Genomic DNA, 23,919 nt, shown 5'->3' on the forward strand with positions numbered 1-23,919 from the left:
TCCCGCAGTTTGGTCAAACTCATGCTGGCCTCGTCGAGAACACTGTCCCACCATCTCGTCCTCCGTCGTCCCCTTCTCCTTGTGCCCTCCATCTTTCCCAACATCAGGGTCTTTTCCAGGGAGTCTTCTCTTCTCCTGAGGTGGCCAAGTCTTGGAGCCTCAGCTTCAGGATCTGTCCTTCCAGTGAGCACTCAGGGCTGATTTCCTTCAGAATGGATAAGTTTGATCTTCTTGCAGTCCATGAGACTCTCAAGAGTCTCCTCCAGCACCAGAATTCAAAAGCATTCATTATTCGGCGATCAGCCTTCTTTATGGTCCAGCTCTCACTTCCATACATCACTACTGGGAAAACCAGAGCTTGAACTATACGGACCTTTGTTGGCAAGGTGATGTCTCTGCTTTTTAAGATGCTGTTTAGGTTTGCCATCACCTTTCACCCAAGGAGCAAGCGTCTTTTAATTTTGTGACTGCTGTCACCATCTGCAGTGATCATGGAGCACAAGAAAGTAAAATCTCTCACTGCCTCAATTTCTTCCCCTTCTATTTGCCAGGAGGTGACGGGCCCAGTGGCCATGATCTTCGTTTTTTTGATGTTGAGCTTCAGACCATATTTTGCGCTCTCCTCTTTCACCCTCATTAAAAGGTTCTTTAATTCCTCCTCACTTTCTGCCATCAAGGTTGTGTCATCTGCATATCTGAGGTTGTTGATATTTCTTCCGGCGATCTTAATTCCGGCTTGGGATTCATCCAGCCCAGCCTTTCGCATGATGAATTCTGCATATAAGTTAAATAAGCAGGGAGACAATATACAGCCAGGCAGTTTAGCCTCTTTCAAAGCAGACACACTGAACCAGTGCTACTTTCTAGCCAGCGTAGTTTTGACATCTGGTTTTTTATTACATGATATTTTAAGCATTTTTTAAAGTTCCTCTTGAATGTCCCTCCAAAATTGTTTGATATGCACACACTCCCAACACATATGATTCATGGTTCCTATCCGTGGAACCATGGTAGGCTGAGACCCTACCTGCCTGCGGACTGTCTTGCCAGAGTGGTGCATGCTCTGGTTATCTCCCGCTTGGACTACTGCAATGCGCTTTACATGGGGCTGCCTTTGAAGGTGACCCGGAAACTGCAATTAATCCAGAATGCGGCAGCTAGAATTGGGACTGGGAGTGGCTGCTGGGACCACATAACACCGGTCCTGAGAGATCTGCATTGGCTCCCAGTACGTTTCCGAGCACAATTCAAAGGGTTGGTGCTGACCTTGAAAGCCCTAAACGGCCTCAGCCCTGTATAACTGAAGGAGCGTCTTCACCCCCATCGTCCACCCCGGACACTGAGGTCCAGCGCCGAGGGCCATCTGGCGGTTCCCTCATTGCGAGAAGTGAGGTTACAGGGAACCAGGCAGAGGGCCTTCTTGGTCGTGGCACCCGCCCTGCGGAATGCCCTCCCTTCAGATGTGAAGGAAATAAGCAGCTATCCTATCTTTAAAAGACATCTGAAGGCTGCCCTGTTTAGGGAAGTTTTTAATATTTAATGCTATACTGTTTTTAACATTTGATTGGGAGCCACCCAGAGTGGCTGGGGAAACTCAGCCAGATGTGCGGGGTATAAATAATAAATTATTATTATTATTATATATTATTATTAAGCATTATTAAGCATTTTTTAAAGTTCCTCTTGAACGTCCCTCCAAAATTGATTGATGTGCACACACTCCCACCACATGTGATACATGGTTCCTATCCCAAGTGGCAATTCATCCGTGACAGGAACCCAGAATTTGGGATGATCTCTTAACAAATACAGTGGTACCTCAGGTTAAGTACTTAATTCGTTCCGGAGGTCCGTTCTTAACCTGAAACTGTTCTTAACCTGAAGCACCACTTTAGCTAATGGGGCCTCCTGCTGCTGCCGCGCCGCTGGAGCACAATTTCTGTTCTCATCCTGAAGCAAAATTCTTAACCTGAAGCACTATTTCTGGGTTAGCGGAGTCTGTAACCTGAAGCATATGTAACCTGAAGCGTATGTAACCCGAGGTACCACTGTAAAGACCATCCGATTGGGTGTCTCCTCCTTTTCCTCCCAGGATAAAATCTTCCACACAGAGGGATCGACCACGGAGGAGCAGAACCTGAGCTGGCGCCAGCGCTTACGCTGCTGCCGCGACAGAACGAAGAAGGACCAGGAGAACGCGATGGAAAAAGCCTTTGTGGAACTGGCCACCACCTGCCAGGCCGTCATCTGCTGCAGGGTGACTCCCAAGCAGAAAGCCCTCATCGTTCAGATGGTCAAGCGACACAAGAAAGCCATCTCCTTGGCCATTGGAGATGGGGCCAACGACGTCAACATGATTAAAAGTGAGGCCTGTTCCCAGGGGCCCGAGAAGCCGAGCTTCTAGGTCAGGCATCCCCAGACTTGGCCCTCCAGATGTTTTGGGACTACAAAGCCACTTCCGACATCAGGAGGAGGTGGGGTGGCGGGCTTCACACCCCCAACACGCGCGCGGAGGCTGGTTTCCAGCCCCCGCGCGATCAGGGGAATCCTCAGGCCGTGTCATCCCCTGAGCCAGCCAATCGGCCTGGTAGGAATTTTTTCCACTTGGCAAACTGGCACGGGCCATTTGGTTTTTCGCCTAGGTAAAGGTAAAGGGACCCCTGACCATTAGGTCAAGTCGTGGCCGACTCTGGGGTTGCGGCACTCATCTCGCTTTACTGGTCGAGGGAGCCGGCGTACAGCTTCCGGGTCATGAGGCCAGCATGACTAAGCCGCTTCTGGCGAACCAGAGCAGTGCACGGAAATGCTGTTTACCTTCCTGCCGGAGTGGTACCTATTTATCTACTTGCACTTTGAGGTGCTTTCGAACTGCTAGGTTGGCAGGAGCAGGGACCAAGCAATGGGAGCTCACCCCATCACAGGGATTCGAACCGCCGACCTTCTGATCGGGAACTTGCTACGCAACTCCCATCACCCCTAGCTAACAGGACCAGTGGCCAGGGATGATGGGAATTGTAGTCCCAAAACATCTGGAGGGCTGAGTTTGGGGGTGCCTGTTCTAGGTCTTTAGCTGCAATGCAGGAATCTCCGCTAAAGTAGCCATGACAAACCATGGCACGCGAGTCGAAAACCACTTACCTTATCGATTGCCTTTTTTCTCTCCAGCTGCCGACATTGGGGTCGGGATCAGCGGACAGGAAGGGATGCAGGCTGTTCAGTGCAGCGATTATGCCCTGGCTCAGTTCCGCTACCTGGAGCGGCTCCTCTTTGTCCATGGCCGGTGGTCCTACCTCCGGATCTGCAAGTTCCTCCGCTACTTCTTCTACAAGACCTTCGCCGGCATGATGGTGCAGATCTGGTTTGCTTTCTACTCTGGCTTCACAGCGCAGGTAAGAAGGGATAGGGACCAAGGGGCTCATGTAGCATCATGTCACACTGGCCAATCAGATACCTGTAGGATGACCTCAGGCTCTGAACACAAGAGTTATCTCCTGTGTACTCTTCCAGCTTCCAGAAAGTGGTGTGTTATTGCCTCTGACTGCAGAGGCAGAGCATAGCCAACTTGATGAATAACCATTGATAGACTTCTCCACCTCCGCAAATTTGTTTAATCCTCTTTTTAAGCTATCTAAGTTGGCAGTCGTCGCTGCCTCTTGTGGCGGTGAGTTCCATAGTTTAAACTATGCACTCCATGTGAATTTTAAGGGGTTCCCCTCTGCCCTCTCCCTGTAGTTCGTACCCTTTCATTCTGCCATTTTGTTCACTTCTGAGGTGATATGGTACTGTGCATGACAACCTGTGAGGCGGGAGATCCCGGGTTCGAGTCCTGTGTTTTCGTTTTGTTTTATTCTTTAACTGTTGTTGCCCCTGCTTGTGGCAAACCCAGCAGCAACTATGGGGTATAAATAATAATAAGATGGTGATGATGATTGATAACCATTTTTTCTCCTGCCCAACTGCACAAGTCAAGCACTATTCGAGGGCATCATGGGAGGGAAATGGTGCCTGATTCATAAATGGTGGTGCAATGTGATGTTCTCTTTTTCTAGCTGTATACTTATGTGTGTGAAAGAGGGGAGGGAGGGAGGGAGAGAGAAACAGAGATGGGGTGAGAGAAAAGGTAAATTGATAAGGTAGCGTGTTCTCCATAAAATGCATATACCTTTTAAGCCAGAAGTGGTCAGGAATGATGGGAGTTGTAGTCTGACAACACCTGCAGGGTCACTGATGTCCCCCATCCTTGCTATGAGAAGGTCTCATTCCCTACTGCATTCAAGAGGTGAAAGGAGGCCTCTGTTCAGAAGAGGCAGTCATTCCTGAACGAAGGGATGCCTCTTCTTGGTTCAGGGATGGTGAACGTCAGTGAACCTCCAAGTGTCACTGGACCGTAGGTCTCAGCAGCTGGCCTGGGCCGGATGATAGGAGTTGTAGTCCAACGGCATAGGGTCATAGGCTCCTAACACCGGTTGCAAGTTATGTGAAGGAAACCCATCTAATCTTCTCTGGTTTTGCTCTTCCACCTCAGCCTCTGCTGGAGGGCTGGTTCCTTGCCCTCTACAATGTCTTCTACACTTCGTACCCCGTGTTGTGCATGGGCTTGTTTGAACAGGTAAGTCTGCCATTTCCGTAGATGCGTTTGCTACCCACACCCACCCATCCCATTCTCCTCCATTACACAAGGAGAGCTCTGCCCTTGGACAAGTCCAAAGGGGTGTGGTCCATCCAATTCTGCATCCTGTTGCCATAGCAACCAACCGGATGCCTGTGGCACGAAACCACCAGCCCTATCCCAAGCAGTGACGCCCCAGCAATTGGCGTTCAGAGACATCATGCTGCTGATCCCACAGGGAGTGTTCAGAGACCAGTGCAATGTAATAACAATAACAATAACAATAATAATTTATTATTTATACCCCACCCATCTGGCTGGGTTTCCCCAGCCACTCTGGGCAGCTCTCAACAGAATATTAAAAACACAATACAGTGGTACCTCAGGTTACATACGCTTCAGGTTACATACGCTTCAGGTTACAGACTCCGCTAACCCAGAAATATTACCTCGGGTTAAGTACTTTGCTTCAGGATGAGAACAGAAATTGTGCTCCAGCAGCACGGCGGCAGCAGGAGGCCCCATTAGCTAAAGTGGTGCTTCAGGTTAAGCACAGTTTCAGGTTAAGAACGGACCTCCGGATCGAATTAAGTATTTAACCCGAGGTACCACTGTACAACATCAAACATTAAAAACTTCCCTAAACTGTCTTCAGATGTCTTCTAGGGTTTAAGGTTGCCCCCCCCAAAAAAACTCTTAACAATACCAACAATAAAAATAACCGACCCCTCTCTCTTTCTCTCCTCCTTCCATTCAGGACGTGAGTGCCAAGAAAAGTTTGCAATTCCCCGAGCTGTACAAGGCAGGTCAGAAAGACCGCTTTTTCAATTTCCGAATCTTCTGTCTCTGCTTCGTTCATGGCTCCTTCGTCTCCCTGGCTAACTTCTTCATCACTCTCTGGGCCATGGGAGACCATTCTGGCACCCACGTCGTCGGTGACTACCAGTCCTTTGCCATGGTAATAGCAACCGCTGCAATATTAACCGTCATTGCCGAGGTGAGTTTGGGGTGGGTGGGGGGTGCCCGTGTGTGTGTTGGATGTGATCGGTGATTTAAATTGTGATTTAAATCAAATCCACCCTGGTGCTGAGCAACGTCCCTGTGGCTGCAGATTTGTCAAAGCAGTTTGCTTCACTGAACTTCCTTTCTGTATCTCCCCTTGGAAATGTGGAGTGATGGGAACTTACAGTCATATGTGGTGGGGTTGTCCGTTAGTTAATAAATTCTGGAAAAAGATTGGTATAGAAATATCGGGAATTGTGGGTAGGAAGGTGGGAATATCTAAATGAATGGTTCTTATTACCCTGAGAAGCACTGATCATAGCTGTCCAGTTTTCCCTTTTCTTGCGAGGAATCCTATTCGGAATAAGGGAATTTCCCTTAAAAAAAGGGAAACGTTGACAGCTATGACTGAGTTAGAAACAAAAGAGGAATGTAAGTGGGTAAAATTGATGATAATTGCAGCCAGACAGGTTATAGCGAGTAATTGGAAAAATCCAGAAGAACTAGGGGTGAACCAATGGAGGAAAAAACTGAATAATTTTATAATTTTAGAATATCTAACTGTGAAGATACACAGAATGAAAGGGTTTAAGGTCAGTGAGAAAGGAGGAGGATTGGTTTGAGAAGATACTGAATTATTTGGGCAGGTTTGAACAATCTGGGAGAATGTTAAAACCTAAAACCTTGCGGAGGGAGGAGTGTTAAGGTATATAGAATCGTACATATGGTTGATTTGAATATGTTATTATTGATTATGTATACCCAATGTATCAGCTGCCTGGGGCGGTTTCACTGTTTGTTTTCACTGTTTGTGTTTTGGTTGTTGGTAAAATAATAATAATAATAATAATAATAATAATAATAATAATAATTCTGTATCTCCCCTGGCAGAGCATGATGGAAGTCAAATTCTGGACCGTCTTGACGGTGTTGGCTATTGTCGTCAGCATCGGTTTCTACTGCCTTTTCTCCTATATAACTCAAAGCTTTCAAGCCTTCAAGACGGCCCCTGTAGCTTTCCAGTTTCCAGGTAAGAACTCCCAGAACTCTCCCGGAACTTCCACAACACTCAAACGACAGATGCATTGTGGGACGGGAGGAAGCAGGGAGGTATTGGTGGGGCAGATCTTTGTGGGCCATGCTGCCTGCCCTACAGGGAGGACCAGCGCCCGTTGGGACTAGTGGGGCAGGAACCAGGGAGCCCAAACAGTAGGAGGAGCCAGGGCCAATCAGAGCCCCGTGTTGGGCAAAAGATCCTGCATTGCAGAAGGTTGGACCAGATGTTTCCTTCCAGTTCCACTAGTTGTATTATTATATTTTATGAATTGACTGAAATACCCCACTTGGAGGGTGGCGCTGTGGTCTAAACCAGAGAGCCTAGGGCTTGCCGATCAGAAGGTCGGTGGTTCGAATCCCTGCAATGAGGGGGTGAGCTCCCGTTGCTCGGTCCCTGCTCCTGCCAACCTAGCAGTCCGAAAGCACCTCAAAGTGCAAGTAGATAAATAGGTACCGCTCTGGCGGGAAGGTAAACGGCGTTTCCGTGCGCTGCTCTGGTTCACCAGAAGCGGCTTAGTCATGCTGGCCAGATGACCCGGAAGCTGTACGCCGGCTCCCTCGGCCAGTAAAGTGAGATGAGCGCCACAACCCCAGAGTCATCCGCGACTGGACCTAACGGTCAGGGGTCCCTTTACCCTTTTACCCCATTTGGAATACAGTGTCCAATTCATGGCACCACAATTTCGGAAGGGTGTTGACAAGCTGGAGCGTGTGCAGAGGAGGGCAGCCAAGATGATTAAGGGTCTAGAACATGGGTAGGTAGGCAAACTCAGGCCCAGGGGCTGGATCTGGCCCAATCGCCTTCTCAATCCAGCCCACGGACGGTCCGGGAATCAGCGAGTTTTTACATGAGTAGAATGTGTGCTTTTATTTAAAATGCATCTCTGGGTTATTTGTGGGGCATAGGAATTCATTCATTGCCCCCCCCCAAATATAGTCTGGCCCCCCACAAGGTCTGAGGGACAGTGGACCGGCCCCCTGCTGAAAAAGTTTGCTGACCCCTGGTCTAGAAACCAAGCCTGATGAGGAACTGTTGAACGGTTCCACGGGAGTCTGTTCCACTGTCAAACAGCTCTTGCCACCAGAAAGTTCTTCCTGGCATTGAGCCGTAAACTCCTTTCTTATCACTTGAAGTCATGGGTTCGAGTGCTACCCTCCAGGGCAGCAGAAAACAACCTTGCTCCATCCTCCATTTGGCAGTCCTTGAGATATTCGAAGATGGTTGTCATATCTCCTCTCATTCTCCGCTTTCCAAGGCTAAACATACCCAGCTCCTTCGACCATACCTCATCAGGCTTGGTTTCCATTTTGGCTGCCCTCTTTGGCAAAAGGTTCTTGCACTGCAAGGAATTTGGCTACATGATCCTCACGGTCACTCCCAACTCTACAGTCCCATGATTCCTCTGCGCACATTCTACCTTATCAAAAGCTTTCTTAAATTGTGGTATGCAGAACTGGACATGGTTTTCAGATGTGGTCTGACCAAGGCAGATTAGAGCGAAACTATGACTTTCCTTGATCTGTTGATGCAACCTAGAATAGTATTACCTATTTTTTGCTGCTGCATCACACTGTTAAGCTTGTGGTTTACTACAACCCTGCGATCCTTTTCACGTGTACCCCTATGTATGAATGGCAGGGAGGATTCTAGCCTGCATATATGTATAAATTCAATTTCTAGGAGATATTTTTAAAGGCCCATTTGAGTTTCCTTTGCAATTGGCATTTTGTGTGTGCTGGGTAGACACAGTCTCCTCAGCTGCCTTGCCACCCAACATATGAAGACCCCTCAGATGTTCCCGAGCTGACTGGGTCACTCTTTTTCCTCCAGCTGCCACCAAGAATGCGCTGACAGACCCACTGTCGCTCTTTGTGGTCCTGCTCTGCGTTGTGGTGAACACGATCCCCTCCCTCACCTTCCGTTTTGTGCGGAGTTTTGCGGGACCCACAACCATGTCGGAGGTGAGTGTTGTTTGGCAGTCTCCCCAGAGTTTGGGTGCTGAAGGACAGCACCAAAGCGTTGAGCCCTTAGATGGAACACTTTGGCGCAATCTGTTGGGAAGACGGGTTCAATGGCCTTCAAGAAAATCAACACAAAACGTTCCAATGGTATCTAAATCCAGCACAATTCTTTAGAGCTTTTCAAGCTGTTTGCTGGAAGTGTGAAAAATATGAAGGGACATTTTATCATGTTTGGTGGACTTGTAAAAAAAGTCAAGAAATATCAGATACATCAATGTAGAAGGTTTTTAAAGCCTAACATTCATTTGAAGCCAGACCTTTTCCTGCCTAGGAATAATGGATACACAATTAGAAAAAGACTGTGGAATATTATTTCAAGACACGACCACAGCGGCGAGACTTTCCTCTGCACAAAGATGGAAAGATTCTTTATGAACTACGATGGTTGTTAAAATTATTGGACTTAGCGGAGATGGCAAAACTGACATGTTTAATCGGAGAAAAATCATTGTCGATATTTACTAAGGATTGGAAACTCCTTATAGACTTTTTGTGTGGAAAAGAAAACAAACTTATGATACGTGGGTTTGAGGATTGAGGAAAATATCAGTATTGAGAAGTTAGAATTACAGCCGTACCTTGGTCTTCGAACAGCTTAGTTCTCGAACATTTTGGTTCCCGAATGCCACAAATCCAGAAGTGACTGCTCTGGTTTGTGAACTATTTTTGGAAGCCGAACGGAGCTTCCGATTGGCTGCAGGAGTTTCCTGCAGCCAATCAGAAGCCGTGCTTTGGTTTCCGAATGTTTTGGAAGTCGAACGGACTTCCAGAACGGATTCCGTTTGACTTCCAAGTTATATCATGGGAGAAATATAAGTAATACAGTCATACCTCGGGTTGAATACGCTTTGAGTTGAGCGCATTTGAGTTGCGCTCCGCGGCAACCCGAAGTAACGGAGCGCGTTACTTCCGGGTTTCGCCACTTGCGCATGCGCAGACGCTCAAAATGACGTCACGCGCATGCGCATAAGTGGCAAAAAGCGACGTGTGCGTGCGCAGACGTGCCGTCGCTAGTTATGTTTGCTTCTAGATGCGAATGGGGCTCTGGAACGGATCCCGTTCGTATCTAGAGGTACCACTGTACATATTAAGAAAAGAACACGATGAAAGGATGTGCAAGGAGTCAACGGATACGGGAGATTTGCTCTGACTGTCGATGAAAGGAATTTGCAAAATGTGAAAATTCAGTAAAAAAGGTTATGCAAAAAAGATAACGCTTTCTGCTTTCTTTTCAGGTGCTGCAAGCCCGGGACATGCAGGAGAAGCAAAAGGCAGTGGAACTGACCTCTCACATCCGAAGGAACTCGCACCTGAGACGTTCCAGCTATGCTTTCTCTCACAAGGAAGGTTACGCAGACCTCATCTCCAGAGGTGCTAGTCTACGGAGCAAGGGCCCCCGAGTCCGCAGCCAGCTGAACGGCTTTGGCGGCAGCCCCAAATACACCCCCTCTGCAGATGGTGCCTCTGATGAGAAGAAATCCCATCTCTGTTGACCAGGAGAAGAACAAGGCTTTGGTGTGTGTGTGTGTGTGTGAGTGAGTGTGTGTGTGTGTACCAGTAGCCATAGGGACCAGTGTTGGATAATCTCCATCCCCTTGGCATCCGAAGAGGGCTCCCAAGACCGGAAGCGCAGCCCGCAGGAGATTGCCGCTCTGAGTTCGAATCCCGGCACACCGGACGTTTCCTTGCGCGGAAACTGCCGCCGTTCTCGCACGGGCACCGGCAGACGTTGAGCGGTGACTCTGCTGTGCTCTCGCACCGTAACTGTGGTGTGAAAGAAGACGTCGATGTTGCAAATACCCTCTGAAACTTTATTCAGAAAGCATTCCAATCGACAACCACCGGTGCCTGATTCTTATGGTTTTTTTTTAATTCAGAGGCACCGAATTCAGAAAGGAGAGCCCTCAAGCAAAGTGGAGCTTATCCCATTCACTTCTGAGCACAGGGCTCAACTCCTAGGGGCCAATGCATATTTGCCCCCCTAAAAAAAAACAATGTTTGAGGAGGCTGGGCCCAGCAAAGTTGATGTGCCTTGCTATTCAAATGGTGTGTGTGTGCACCTCATCATGTGATTGATTATTCAGGGAGGGGCTTGCCTGCCCCCCAATATTTTATTCAAGTTGACCCCCCTGTTTCTGAGTGTCCTTCCAGGGGATACATACCAGCAGTGGCCGGAACTAGAGGCAAGTGGACAGAGCCTCAAATGTAAACTTTAACCTTCGTCCCGTAGGCCAGTTTCTGCAAGCCCTCGCACACCCCTCTCTATCCTCTAGCCAAAGAATCAGAGTATTGTACAGTTGGAAGGGACACCCCAAAGGACATCTAGACCAACCCCTTGCAAATGCAAGAATCGCAGGAATTATGTTTGTGCCAAAAACACCTCTTAAGAACACGAGCGTGGACTTCCCGGGGTCCTCTTGAACCCGGCACCCTGTTCCGACAATGACCAACTCCAAGTGTTTTTTTGGGAATCGCACGGCCAGGGCTCCAAAGCTGACACACAGCCACTGTCGCTGACAGGTAGACTGCCTCTGAATTTGGAGGATCAGCCCAGCGGTCATTCCTAACCCAATAAGAGCCCTGACGGATCCGACCCGAGTTCTGTCTAATCCAGCGTTTAGCTACAAACTGCCGGGTGTCTGGGAGAAGCTCGCAAACGGACTGCGGGGGCCACTAGCCTCCCCAAGTTGCTGGACCTCATCACCTGATGCTTGGAGGTAGACTGTCCCTATAGCTGGGCTTTGTATGTCCAGCAGCTTTCAATATGTGCCTGGCAGTGCTTGAAGGTATTTTTAAGCACCGCATCATAATTTCCCGGGGGCTCTTTTCCTCTGCAACATTAGTTGTTTTCAATCACATTTTTTCCCTCGAGTTTCTTGCTGCAAGAAAAACAGGAGGTGCCTTTTTTAAAATAAATAAAGAACGTTTCTTTTTTTTTTTAAAAAAAGAACAGTTTATTTAGTGAAGGAAAGCCGGCTCCAGCAGTAACCCGCCTGACAAAGCTCCATAAAGGTGGTTTGTTTTTTTAATTCCTGTTATTATTCTCCTAAACGAAATCAGGGTGCATTGCCGCTGCATTACTGGCAAGAGCCCCTAGAGGGCGCCCAAGCGACGCAACTGGTCTTGGCTGTTGCACACAAGACTGCCCTCTGCTGGACGGATGCAGTACTGACACAGAGCGAAATCTCCCAAGACTGTAGCAGTTTGGCTGATAGGTTATCGGATTGGGGGGGGGGGGGAGCCTCACAGCAGAATCTCTGATGCACAAGGGCTTCAACTCCAGACAGAAGTTCTGTCCAGAGGCATCCTTACTCCCTCCCCTCCCCCCTTTTTTTTTGCACTCTCCAGCACTTTGAAATAAAACTGATTTTGGGAAAGGAAAACATAACAATTCTGGCTGGTTCTTGGGGCTGCGCGCCACAGATCTTTCGTCCGCAGAAAGTATTCTGGGGGCTTCCTGGGCAGTGAGGAGAATTCCTCCTCTGGCAATGTTTGAAAGGGCACACCAGACACCGCCAATGACCGTCTAGAGGGGCTGGGAGCTGGGGGCACTGTTATACAGTGGTTCCGCTCCTTCCTCCTGGGCCATGTCCAGAAAGTGGTGTTGGGGGATGAGGGTTCAGACCCCTGGGCCCTCACTTGTTGGGTGCCTCAGGGTTCCATCCTCTCCCCCATGCTTTTTAACATCTATAGGAAGCTGCTGGGAGAGATCATCAGGGGCTTTGGACTGGGTGTCCATCAATATGCAGATGACACCCAGCTCTACCTCTCTTTCAAATCAGAACGAGTGAAGGCGGTGAAGGTCCTGTGTGAGTGCCTGGAGGCGGTTGGAGGATGGATGGCGGCTAACAGATTGAGGTTGAAATATTGACAAGACAGAAGTATTGTTTTTGAGGGACAGGAGGTGGGCAGGTATGGGGGATTCCCTGGTCCTGAATGGGGTGACTGTGCCCCTGAAGGACCAGGTGTGCAGCCTGGGAGTCATTTTGGACTCACAGCTGTCCATGGAGGCGCAGGTTTACTCTGCGTCCAGGGCAGCTGTCTACCAGCTCCACCTGGTATGCAAGCTAAGACCCTCCCTGCCCGCGGACTGTCTCGCCAGAGTGGTGCATGCTCTAGTTATCTCCCGCTTGGACTACTGCAATGCGCTCTACGTGGGGCTACCTTTGAAGGTGACCTGGAAACTGCAATTAATCCAGAATGTGGCAGCCAGACTGGGGACTGTGAGTGGCCGCTGGGACCACATAACACCGGTTCTGAGAGATCTGCATTGGTGCCCAGTACGTTTCCGAGCACAATTCAAAGTGTTGGTGCTGACCTTTAAAGCCCTAAACGGCCTCGGTCCAGTATACCTGAAGGAGCGTCTCCACTCCCATTGTTCAGCCCGGACACTGAGATCCATCTCCTGAGGGCCTTCTGGCGGTTCCCTCCCTGTGAGAAGCGAAGTTATAGGGAACCAGGCAGAGGGCCTTCTCGGTGGTGGCGCCCTCCCACCACATGTCAAGGAAATAAACAACTACCTGACTTTTAGGACACATCTGAAGGCAGCCCTGTTTAGGGAAGCTTTTAATATTTGGTGAATTATTGTATTTTAATATTTTGCTGGAAGCCGCCCAGAGTGGCTGGGGAAACCCAGCCAGATGGGCAGGGAATAAATTATTATTATCGTAGCATCAGTGGCAAAAGTCAACGACACAGGTGAACTGCAGGAGCTTAGTTGAATGACCAAAAAATAATTTATTGAAGGAACCCAAAAGCTGTAGGAACATACAAACACACATGGAACAGCAGATAGCAATAAAAAAAAAACAACAAATAGAATTATTTTCTCTCTCTCTTAGTTTTTTTTTTCTTTTTTGGTTTCCTTTCAAAAATCGGTCGAGAAGTTTCGAGCAGGGATCTCGAATGCTGAAAACCAGCTCCAAGCAACATTGTTATTTTCCCCACCCCCACCCCTCATCATGGTGGTGTTTTGGTTCTGGGTTTCTTTTGGATAAAGTGCCAACAAATAAGACTTTTTTAAAAAAAAAGAGAGCTAAAGATTAAACCGACATCTTGAAAAGAACCGAAGTATAGAATGGCAAAGACACAGAAGGAAGAGTGAACAAGTACATGTTAACCATAACGTTTACCTGGGTAAAGAGAAGCAGGAATAAAACACAGGAGCTTAAACTGGCTCTGGAATTTTGACACAGGGCCGTTTACGTTGCTACAAAACAGCCTTCCTCGCCCGCTTGGTAACAAAACCCCAAATGCTTGGTAGATTTGGTGGGCGATGCATGGTACCCGTGCCAAAGCTCTAGGTCATGCCAATGGGTTATTGTGGAGCCCCCCCAATGTTGGTGAACAGAGCTACATCATGAGGTTCTCCCTGCCCGATTTGAAATTATATTACGAAGCCTCTTGCATTTGCTGGATTCGAGAACGGATAAAATTAAAAAAGACAGATTTATTAGATTTGGGAGGCAATGGTGACTGGGTGTGATTGGACAAAAGACAAGGAGGCCAACAGTAGGTGGCGCTACAGCCAATAATGGGATGGAGGCAGAGCCAGTGAGAAACGTGGCCACCCCCTGATTGATTTGTGAGCACAGTGGAACCTTGGTTCTCGAACTTAATTCGTTCCAGGAGTCCGTTCGGCTCCCGAAACCGTTCGAAAACCAAGACGCTCAAGCCGAAGCCATGTCAGATGTTCGGCTTCCAAAAAACGTTCAAAAACTGGAACACAGACTTCTGGGTTTTTGGCAGTCGGGAGCTGACTTGTTGGGGAGCCAAGCCATTCAAGTACCAAGGTACCACTGTATTATTATGTTTCATTTTGTCAAAATTCCCGGCATGGCAGGCTTGTTAGTTTCTCGCAGTGAAACTGCAGTGCCTTAAATTTCTTCTGTGGTAAGCTTTTGTGGAGTTTCAAACCCACCTTGTCAGTTTTAGAAAGTGAAATCTCAATTGGCAGGCATTTGAAGTGTGTGCTGAATAGCAATGGAATATGGCAACATTCAGGGACAGGGACGCGGGTGGCGCTGTGGGTTAAACCACAGAGCCTAGGACTTGCCGATCAGAAGGTCGGCAGTTTGAATTCCCGCAATGACGGGGTGAGCTCCCGTTGCTCGGTCCCTGCTCCTGCCAACCTAGCAGTTTGAAAGCACGTCAAAGTGCAAGTAGATAAATAGGTACCACTCTAGTGGGAAGGTAAATGGCGTTTCCGTGCGCTGCTCTGGTTCACCAGAAGCGGCTTAGTCCTGCTGGCCACATGACCCGGAAGCTGTACGCCGGCTCCCTCGGCCAATAAAGCGAGATGAGCGCCACAACCCCAGAGTCGGCCACGACTGGACCTGACGGTCAGGGGTCCCTTTACCTTTACCTATGGCAACATTACAGCTGATGACCATTTGTTTAGGCCGACATTAAAACCCCTGCCCTGACACAGGTCATCTCAGCCACGTGGAGTAAATCATTGCCAATCTCCTACTCCAAGATGTATCCTTACTCTATGCCTTTATGTCCTGGCTATCGCCAACTCTTCACTTGCCCTCTGTTCAACTCGCAGCTTACACTTTTATCCTTCATATCTTCACCAGCCTGCTAAGGTCTGGTGAGGCAGGATCCAGCACACAAAAGCTCATGCTGTTAAAAATATACCGTATTTTTTGCTCTATAAGACACACTTTTTCCCTCCTAAAAAGTAAGGGGAAATGTGTGTGCGTCTTATGGAGCGAATGCAGGCTGCACAGCTATCACAGAAGCCAGAACAGCAAGAGGGATTGCTGCTTTCACTGCGCAGCGATCCCTCTTGCTGTTCTGGCTTCTGAGATTCAGAATATTTTTTTTCTTGTTTTCCTCCTCCAAAAACTATGTGCGTCTTGTGGTCTGGTGCGTCTTATAGAGCGAAAAATACGGTACATCATTTGGGTGACCTGTTCGTACCCGGAAGAGGCCCATTCAAATCAATAGTCATGAGTTACTTAGGTACGCTCGTTTCAATGGGTCGTACTCTGAGAACGACTAACGTTGAATATCACCCTTACCTGCCATTGAGGAGATGCCAGACACCTTCCTTTGGGTCAAATTAGAACAATCAGCGAGAAAACCATGCCATTAAGCTAAACCGTTGGATGCTGATAAGACATGGTGATTATATTAACTCTGCTTCTCTGGCTAAATTAACAGGAGAGCCTGGCTGGTTCGTGTGTGGCTTCCATGCTAGGACAACCTTCTATATCTCCAATGTCTCTTGACCTGCTATATGGTTTTCCATTAAGGCAAATGACCCATTCAGCCAAGAACTGGTTGCCCCTCATAGCTAGTGTCACCCGTTCAAAAGGATTGCATTTGAGAGAGGAATGCCCCACCTATGACATTTGACGTCCACCAATTCACCCTGTTTCCTGACCCATTCCGCCATTCAAGCAGACTGTCAATATTACGATACAATCATAGAGTGCGAAGGGAGCCCAGAGGTCATCAATTGCAGGAATCTCAGCTAAAACATTCATGACAGATGGCCACCCAACCTATGCTTTAAAAGCTCCAAGGAAGGAGAGGTCACAACCTCTCAAGGGAGACCGTTCCACTGTCAAACAGCTCTTACCATCGGAACGTTTTCCCGTATATGTTAAGTCGGAATCTCCTTCCTTGAAGCCATTGGTTCGAGTCCTGCCCTCCGGAGCAGGAGAAAACAAGCTTTCTCCATCTTTCCAGGCTAAACACACCAGGCTCCTTCGACCGTTCCTCATCAGGCTTGGTTTCCAGACCCTTGGTCATCTTGGTCGCCCTCCTCAACTTTCAATATCCTTCTTAAACTCTGTGGTGCCCAGAACTGGACACAGTCTTCTAAGTGTGGTCTGACCAAGGAAGGACAGAGTGGTACTATGACTTCCCTTGATATGGACACTAGACTTCTTTTGATACAGCCTAGAAGAGCGTTAGCTTCTTCTTCTTCCTCTTTGCTGAGTAAGAGCCTGTGAGGAGCCTTGATGACTCAAGCCAGTCACCCATAAAGTCCGCCATCTTGCTTCCCACAGTGGCCCATCAGAGCCTACTGGATAACTCCAAAGTCAGCAATATCAAAAGCAACACAATAGCCAAAAACAATAACAATGTGAAAAACATTTTGGAATAATTCAAAACATCAAAACTAACAAACCGAAGTCTCTGAAAGAAGCCCTTAAATGAATCACAGTGCCAGACTTTACGCGGCAGAAAGCAAGCTGTGAAGCTTTGTATGATCAGCAAATGTCCAATTCTGTTACAGTTGATAATTTCTACGCTATTTGAAGTTGTTGTTATGTGTAGGTCATTGTTTGAATATTTTATTTTCAGTTAATGAAGAAATTACGTATCTTTCTACTTACAAACATGGGACTAATTGGCTGATGAAGAATTCAGCGAAACAGGAGTTGTTATCCGGAAACACTGTTCAGAAAAATTCAGAGTTGGACATCAGATTTGGACATTTGCTGATCATCGAAAGCTTCACAGCTTGCTCCCCGCTGGGTAAAGTCTGGAACCGTGATTCATTTAAGGACGTTCAGAGACTTCGGTTTGTTAGTTCTGATGTTTTGAATTATATGGAAGTGTATGGAAGTGAGAGCTGGACCATAAAGAATGCTGATTGCCGAAGAATTGATGCTTTTGAATTCTGGTGCTGGAGGAGACTCTTGAGAGGCCCATGGACTGCAAGAAGATCAAACCTCTCCATTCTTAAGGAAATCAGCCCTGAGTGCTCACTGGAAGGACAGATCGTGAAGCTGAGGCTCCAAGACTTTGGCCACCTCAGGAGAAGAGAAGACTCCCTGGAAAAGACCCTGATGTTGGGAAAAATGGAGGGCACAAGGAGAAGGGGACGACAGAGGACGAGATGGTGGGACAGTGTTTTTGAAGCTACCAGCATGAGTTTGACCAAACTGCGGGAGGCAGTGGAAGACAGGAGGGCCTGGTGTGATCTGGTCCAGGGGGTCACGAAGAGTCGAACACGACTAAACGACTAAACAACAACAAATGAAGTTTTTCACATCGTTACTGTTTCTGGCCATCGTGTTGCTTTTGATATGGCTGACTCATATTTTGCAACACAGGGGTTTGCTTGGGTAACTCCAAAGACCTATCACGCCTGTTCTCACAGCAGCTCATCAGATGCCTCTTTCGTGGTGCTCACAAGCGAGACCTGAACTCAACCTCCCCACACGTAATTTTGAGCAACTGGTATTCAGAGGCTTTTACTGCCCCCCAACAGTGGAAACAGGACGCAGGTGGCACAGTGGGTTAAACCGCAGAGCCTAGGACTTGCCGATCAGAAGGTCAGCGGTTCGAATCCCCGCAATGACGGGGTGAGCTCCCGTTGCTCAGTCCCTGCTCCTGCCAACCTAGCAGTTCGAAAGCACGTCAAAGTGCAAGTAGATAAATAGGTACCACTGCGGCGGGAGGGTAAACGCCGTTTCCGTGTGCTGCTCTGGTTTGCCGGAAGCGGCTTAGTCCTGCTGGCCACATGACCCGGAAGCTGTACGCCGGCTCCCTCGGCCAATAAAGCGAGATGAGTGCCGCAACCCCAGAGTCGGCTACGACTGGACTTAACTGTCAGGGGTCCCTTTACCTTTACTTTAATAGTGGAAACAGCTAGTTGCCATTGAGAGCCTTTTCCTGCTGGAATTTACCCCATCCTCTTTCAAAACCATTCAAGCTTGTTGCCATCACTGTCTCCTATAAAAGTGAACTCTAGGTTCTGTGTGAGTAAGTCCTTTACTTTCTCTCTCCTGAACCTTCTAACATTCAGCATCATTCGATAGCCAGAAGTTATAGAGTTATGAGAGAGAGAGAGAGAGAGAGAGAGAGAGAGAGAGAGAGAGAGAGAAGAGCTTTCCTCCATCTGTTTTCCTCTCCTCTGCCTGTTTCCTCATCTCTTTGGTTTGTTCGTTTTTTTAAGTCTAATACAAATTTCAGAGAATCCCGGATAATGTTTGGACTACAACTCCCATCACCCTCAGCCAGCTCAGGGTTGATTGGATTTGTGGTCCAGCAGGATTCGGGGACCCAAGGTTGATCAACACTGCTGCAGGCCAGTAATATCTGGAGGAGACTCCATCACCTAGCCTGTGGATCTCAGGTGGCAAGGCGTGTGGAAATGGTCACAACATCTGAGGAACTTTGCTTCTTTTATTCTTACCTCTCTTGCAGTTTCTCGTGGTGTGTGTAGACCAGATTTGCATCCAAAATATTGCTTTGACAGCAATATGAAAATCAGTTGCACTCCTAGGAGTTGCACGTGAGACGCTTATGGGGTCTGAACTACCTGTGGACGTTCCACACCCGACGACCACTTCACAGAAGGAGGAATTTTGCAGGGGTGGAGAAGCCAACCTGGGTCAAAGATCAGAGACAGAGCCTTCGCCTTCCCTCAAATGCAATGCTTGCTTGATAGAGTCCACTTACACATTCATTCGACATGTGGTTTGCTGCCGCAGGCTAGTTTAGGAAGCTGCGTGCACCAGCTCAGATCCTTGGTCCATCTAGTTCAGTGCTGCCTACACTGACTGCCAGAGGCTCTCTGGGGTTTCAGGAAGAAGCTGAGCTAGAACCCACAGCACCAAGGTCCAAAAACCTTTCCCTCTGCCTCCCAAGCTAACTAGCTGGCCCAATGGTTCAGGGATAGGAGGAGGACAGAAGAAGTGCCTGTTTGCAGGCCAGTGGGAGACGGGGGCCTGAAATTCTCAAGAGGGATGAAGGCCAGGTGAGGTGGACTGGAGGCAGATGTTCAAAGGCCTGAGCCTACCTCTGACATTCACCACCAAGAGCAAACTGGGCGCTGTCCATAGTGCTGACCTGGAGCACATGTCTCACTGGGAGCTGTCCATGGTGCTGCCTGGATGCCCACTTTGAGCTGTCCATGGTGCTGACTAGGAGAACATCCCTAACTGGGAGCTGTCTGAGGTGCTGACCCGGAGCACATTTCTCACTGGAAGCTGTGCGTGGTGCTGGCTAGGGGCACGTTTCTCACTGGGAGCTGTCTGTGGTTCTGCCACACCCCACTCCAAAGGCTCTCCCGCCACATCAGAACAGGATGTTCTGGATCAAAACAATTCCAAAGGGCCCTGATGAAGAACCATGAACAAGCGTATCCCCGTCCACATTGACTGTGCCCGGTGAAACCAGCATTGGTTCAGAGCACATGCACAAAATATCCCACCTACCGTTAACTGATAGTCTGCAATGTCATAATGCAATCATTAGGTGAGACAAGGGTGGATAGGTATGGGGAAACATACTGTATTAGTTTTTCATTAACAACAAAAAAAGTAATGAAAGAAAGGATGGAAGTCTGCTATTGCCTTGAAAGTCTGTCTTCTAAACCATTGATATGTTGCTGCCTCCTGTCAGGTGGTGGCATATTCCATCCTGCTCTCCTTGATGGCTGTGGACAAAACCATTTCTAATAAAAAAGGGGGGGAACGATTCCCTCTTCCTCCTCACAGTTCCCAAAATTTATACCTGAGGAACCCCCACCACCACCCTTCTTGTGGTAGAGAGAATTGTCTTTAGGACAAGTTTGGATTGTCAATACCTCTATAAGGAAGGAAGGAAGGGAATGAAGATCTTTGGTATCCTGGAAAGATTGTTCCTGAAATGATTTGAGAACTGCGTGAATGATGGAGCAAATTTTGATAGGCAGGATGGCAGAAAGGAGGAGAGACGAAAGGATGTTGGTTTTGGGTCTTACAAGTCTTCCATCTGCTTCACCTCAAGGATAAAAGGCCAAAGTCAGAACTTCTAGAAGTTGACCAGGCTTTGGGGAAAATGTATCTAAGCCCGTATGAGCTCAAACTAAAATCTACCCAGACCAACTGAAATCAATGGCCTCACATATGTCATGTCTTTTCATGGTCCCATTCAGAGCAGCCCCATTGAAAGTAATGGACGCAAGTAACTCGGGCCCATTCATTTCAATGGGTTTGCCCTGCCCAGAGAACTTAGCTGGCCATAAACTCGACTGGTTCATTCTGAGCACTTCTGTTCCCACATTTTTCATGGTAAGCTTTAAAAAACTTGGCTGGGCTCTTGGACCACTTATTGCTCACGTGTGGAGCAACCTATGTTATCTCATGACCCTTTGGGCTTAAGAGGTCAACGAGATGTCTCAGAAGAGGGCCTCTTTGTCTCAAGGCTGAAAGCCAATTTGGGGTGGTCCGTGACTGGGAGGTCCTGGTACTACTGAAACTGTGGAAATTGTACAACCACCAATCTAGATGTGGTCATCATCCGAGGACAAAAATAAAGAAATAATTTGGCTCCTAACGCTTATTACAGACATTTTATTGGCTGTATCCAATAAAATTATTCTCAAGGATAGACCCACTGAAATTGATGTGCTTCAGCTGCCCCATTAATTTCAAAGGGTCTACTTTGAGTATGACTAATGTTGGCTACAGCCCATAGGGTTGCAGTTGGTGTTAGCCCTACTCAGAGAAGACCTATTGAAATTAATGGGTGTGACTCGGTCAGGTACATTAATTTTAGTGGGTCTGCTCTGAGCATACGTGAATTGGATATAACCCTGTCTGGATACTAACCCCATCTGGAGACAGACTAACAGCTTGCTTGCAGATCTGTGGGTTTGTTTTCATTCTGAACGTGCATATGGACCACTTTTCTGGCAAGCATTAAGCACCCTCTCAATTACATTCAAATTCTCTTTTTTCGAGACCACCATTAATTTTTTTAAGAACTTCTTATGACCCTCCTGGATTTGATATTTCTGGTGGTGGGTCCTTTACACATAGAAGCATGGAAATGCAGAAGGTGTTCTATGTCACACCAGACCATTGGTCCATCTAGGTCAGCACTGTCCACACCAGAGTATTCTTCCACCTTGGGTCTCTAGATGATGCTGGACTCCACAACTCCCATCATCCCTGACTAAGCTGCCTGGAGATGATGCCCCAACAACAGCTAGGGACCTTAGGCTGAAGAACCTTGGTTGACATGAAACTTGCAGCCTCGCAGATGTTACTGGGTGACAGCTCCCATCATCCCCAGTGGGGAGAAATCCTCTCCCAAACCCTGGGGAGCTGCTGGGACCTGACTCAACAACATCTGGAGGACTTCAGGTCTTTGTCATCACCGGTCTACACTGACCGACTATCCAGGGTTTTGGAGATGATTCTTTGCCAGCTGTAGCTGAAGATAACAGGGATTGTACTTGTGACCTTCTGCATGGAAAGCAGATGACCTTCCACTCAGCTACAGGCCCCATCGAATTGGAAGGCCTCAGAGACCTGTAAGACACTTTGTTCCTCAGAGACGGAAGGGGTGCGGACACTCATCCTTTAGAACAACAAAAACTTTACGACACGCTCTTTTCCCCACGCCCTGGTTGCAACTTTCCAAACTATAGAAAGAGGACCTAGAAGCATCCATTCCTGGAGATATTTCTGCCCTGATCTGAGCTTGATTTTGGTCCAAGAGCCCAATGCGCCTGGTCAGAGGACAAGCACGCACATGGTGCGTGGTTCCCCTTGACCCAAAATTCACAGTGGGAGAGGTCTATCCTAAAAACTTGATATTGGAAGTGCCCTGGAAGATCAGGCCAAAGACCCATCAAGTCCAGTGTCCTGTTCTCACAGTGACCAACCAGATTCCTCTGGGAAGTTGACAGATTCTGGGAAGAATTCGTCTCTCGTTCTGTTCCTGAGCTCTGCTGGATCAAGGAGGCCCATGTGGTCACAGAAGCCAACCAGATGTCCCAACGGGAAGCTCGCAATGGGGACCTCAGCTCAACAGCAACCCTTGCTCCCTGCCGTTTCCAGCAACCGATATCAATGCGGCTACGGGTTCAGTGGCAATTTACTTGTTATTTTGGGCAGATGATTGTCTCTTTCTCTTTATAAAGACACTTGTGATTGGATGCTAAAAGGGGCACGGGCAGAGCAAGGTTGAGGTGCTGATGTTTGCTTGCTGGAAAGGCAGGGACCGTGTTGGGTTGGCGTTGGCTGAGGCACCATTCCTTCATTGAAGCCAACTCTTGTCCTGATTCTGCTCCCAAGCTGTTGGGGCCAGTTGGTCCAGCTAGCCCAGTAGCCCTGACACTGACTGTCAGCGGACCTCCAGGGTTTCAGAAATGGTGTCTAACCCCAGCTGGACCTGGATCAAACCAGGGGGGCTTCTACATGCAAAGCTGGTGTTCCACCACTAAGCTGAAGATTGCATAAGGATTCTGGTCCTCATGATCTCGAATGAAGAGCTGGATTTCAACAGGGCCTTGTAGAGTTGGGCCATTGGTTCCGTCTAGCTGAGTGCTGCTTTCCCGGATTTCGGACGTGGGGGGAGATCCCCAGCCCTGCCAGGGGTCTCCTACACACGAGGAGCTCCAGCCCTTTTCTCTCACCTCGGATAAGCACCGTCCTCATTGTCGTTTGACAACGCGCAGACAGACAATACGGAAGAAGAAGAGATGGCGGGAGAAACGAGAAAGGAGGGGAAAAGGAAGAGGGTCAACGGTCACATGAAACAGATCCGGCCCATGCACAGACCTTTCGTCAAGTCGAAATGAAATCTTTTGTCAGACAAACAACACATCAATTCCCTCCTCCCCCACCCGCCCCACCCGCCCTCCCACCCCCTCAATAATTATTACGTTACTTCAAGAAAGAGTATATTTTTTTTTCCATGCATAAATCAAATTTCCATTTCATCTCTCTTTTTTTTGGTCTTTTTCTTCTTCTTCTTCTTAAATTACAATTTAACACATAAACACATATAATAAATACTCTCGTAAGACATGACTCAGCAGGAGAGGAGAAGAAAAGAATAACATCCCCGAAAGCAACAGGTATTAGTATTATTTGTGATTTTTTTTTCTTTTAAAGGACTCGTTTAAATATGAAATCTGTAAACGCCAAGGAACCTTCGTTTCCCTCTCTTCGTCTCTCTCCCTCTTTAAAAAATCATGAAACGAACCAGTTTTCCCTTTTCCTTTTCTTAACATTCAATACGTCTCCCAATGAGGATCTTAACATAATTACAACATGCCGCCCTCTGCAAAAAAATTATAATTTAACAGTATAAAGCTTCAAGTTGCAAATTCCAAAAACTAGCTAAGTAATTATTATTATTATTATCATTATTAATTTTTTTGTCACATAAACTATACATTAAATATTTATTTTATTTTATTTTTGAGGTATTTCAGAGAACATTGTCAAAAGTCTTGCCAGGTTTGTGATGGAGAGAGAGGCGGT

General features: G+C 47.8%; 1 protein-coding gene across 2 annotated transcripts in view; it reads left to right on the forward strand.

Annotated features, from left to right (window-relative positions):
- ATP8B3 (ATPase phospholipid transporting 8B3) overlaps positions 1-12,212 on the forward strand; it is a 53,204-nt gene extending 40,992 nt beyond the window's left edge. For both annotated transcript variants that reach the window (XM_083594382.1, XM_083594383.1), the window contains exons 22-28: positions 2,093-2,363; positions 3,166-3,389; positions 4,526-4,609; positions 5,367-5,606; positions 6,503-6,641; positions 8,499-8,629; positions 9,925-12,212. In XM_083594382.1, coding sequence (XP_083450508.1) covers positions 2,093-2,363; positions 3,166-3,389; positions 4,526-4,609; positions 5,367-5,606; positions 6,503-6,641; positions 8,499-8,629; positions 9,925-10,182 — 1,347 coding nt within the window. In that variant the 3' untranslated portion in view covers positions 10,183-12,212. The remainder of the gene's footprint in view (positions 1-2,092; positions 2,364-3,165; positions 3,390-4,525; positions 4,610-5,366; positions 5,607-6,502; positions 6,642-8,498; positions 8,630-9,924) is intronic.
- Positions 12,213-23,919: the final 11,707 nt, after the last annotated feature.

This window comes from Podarcis filfolensis (genome assembly GCF_964270895.1).
Source record: "Podarcis filfolensis genome assembly, chromosome: 18".
Taxonomy (NCBI): domain Eukaryota; kingdom Metazoa; phylum Chordata; class Lepidosauria; order Squamata; family Lacertidae; genus Podarcis; species Podarcis filfolensis.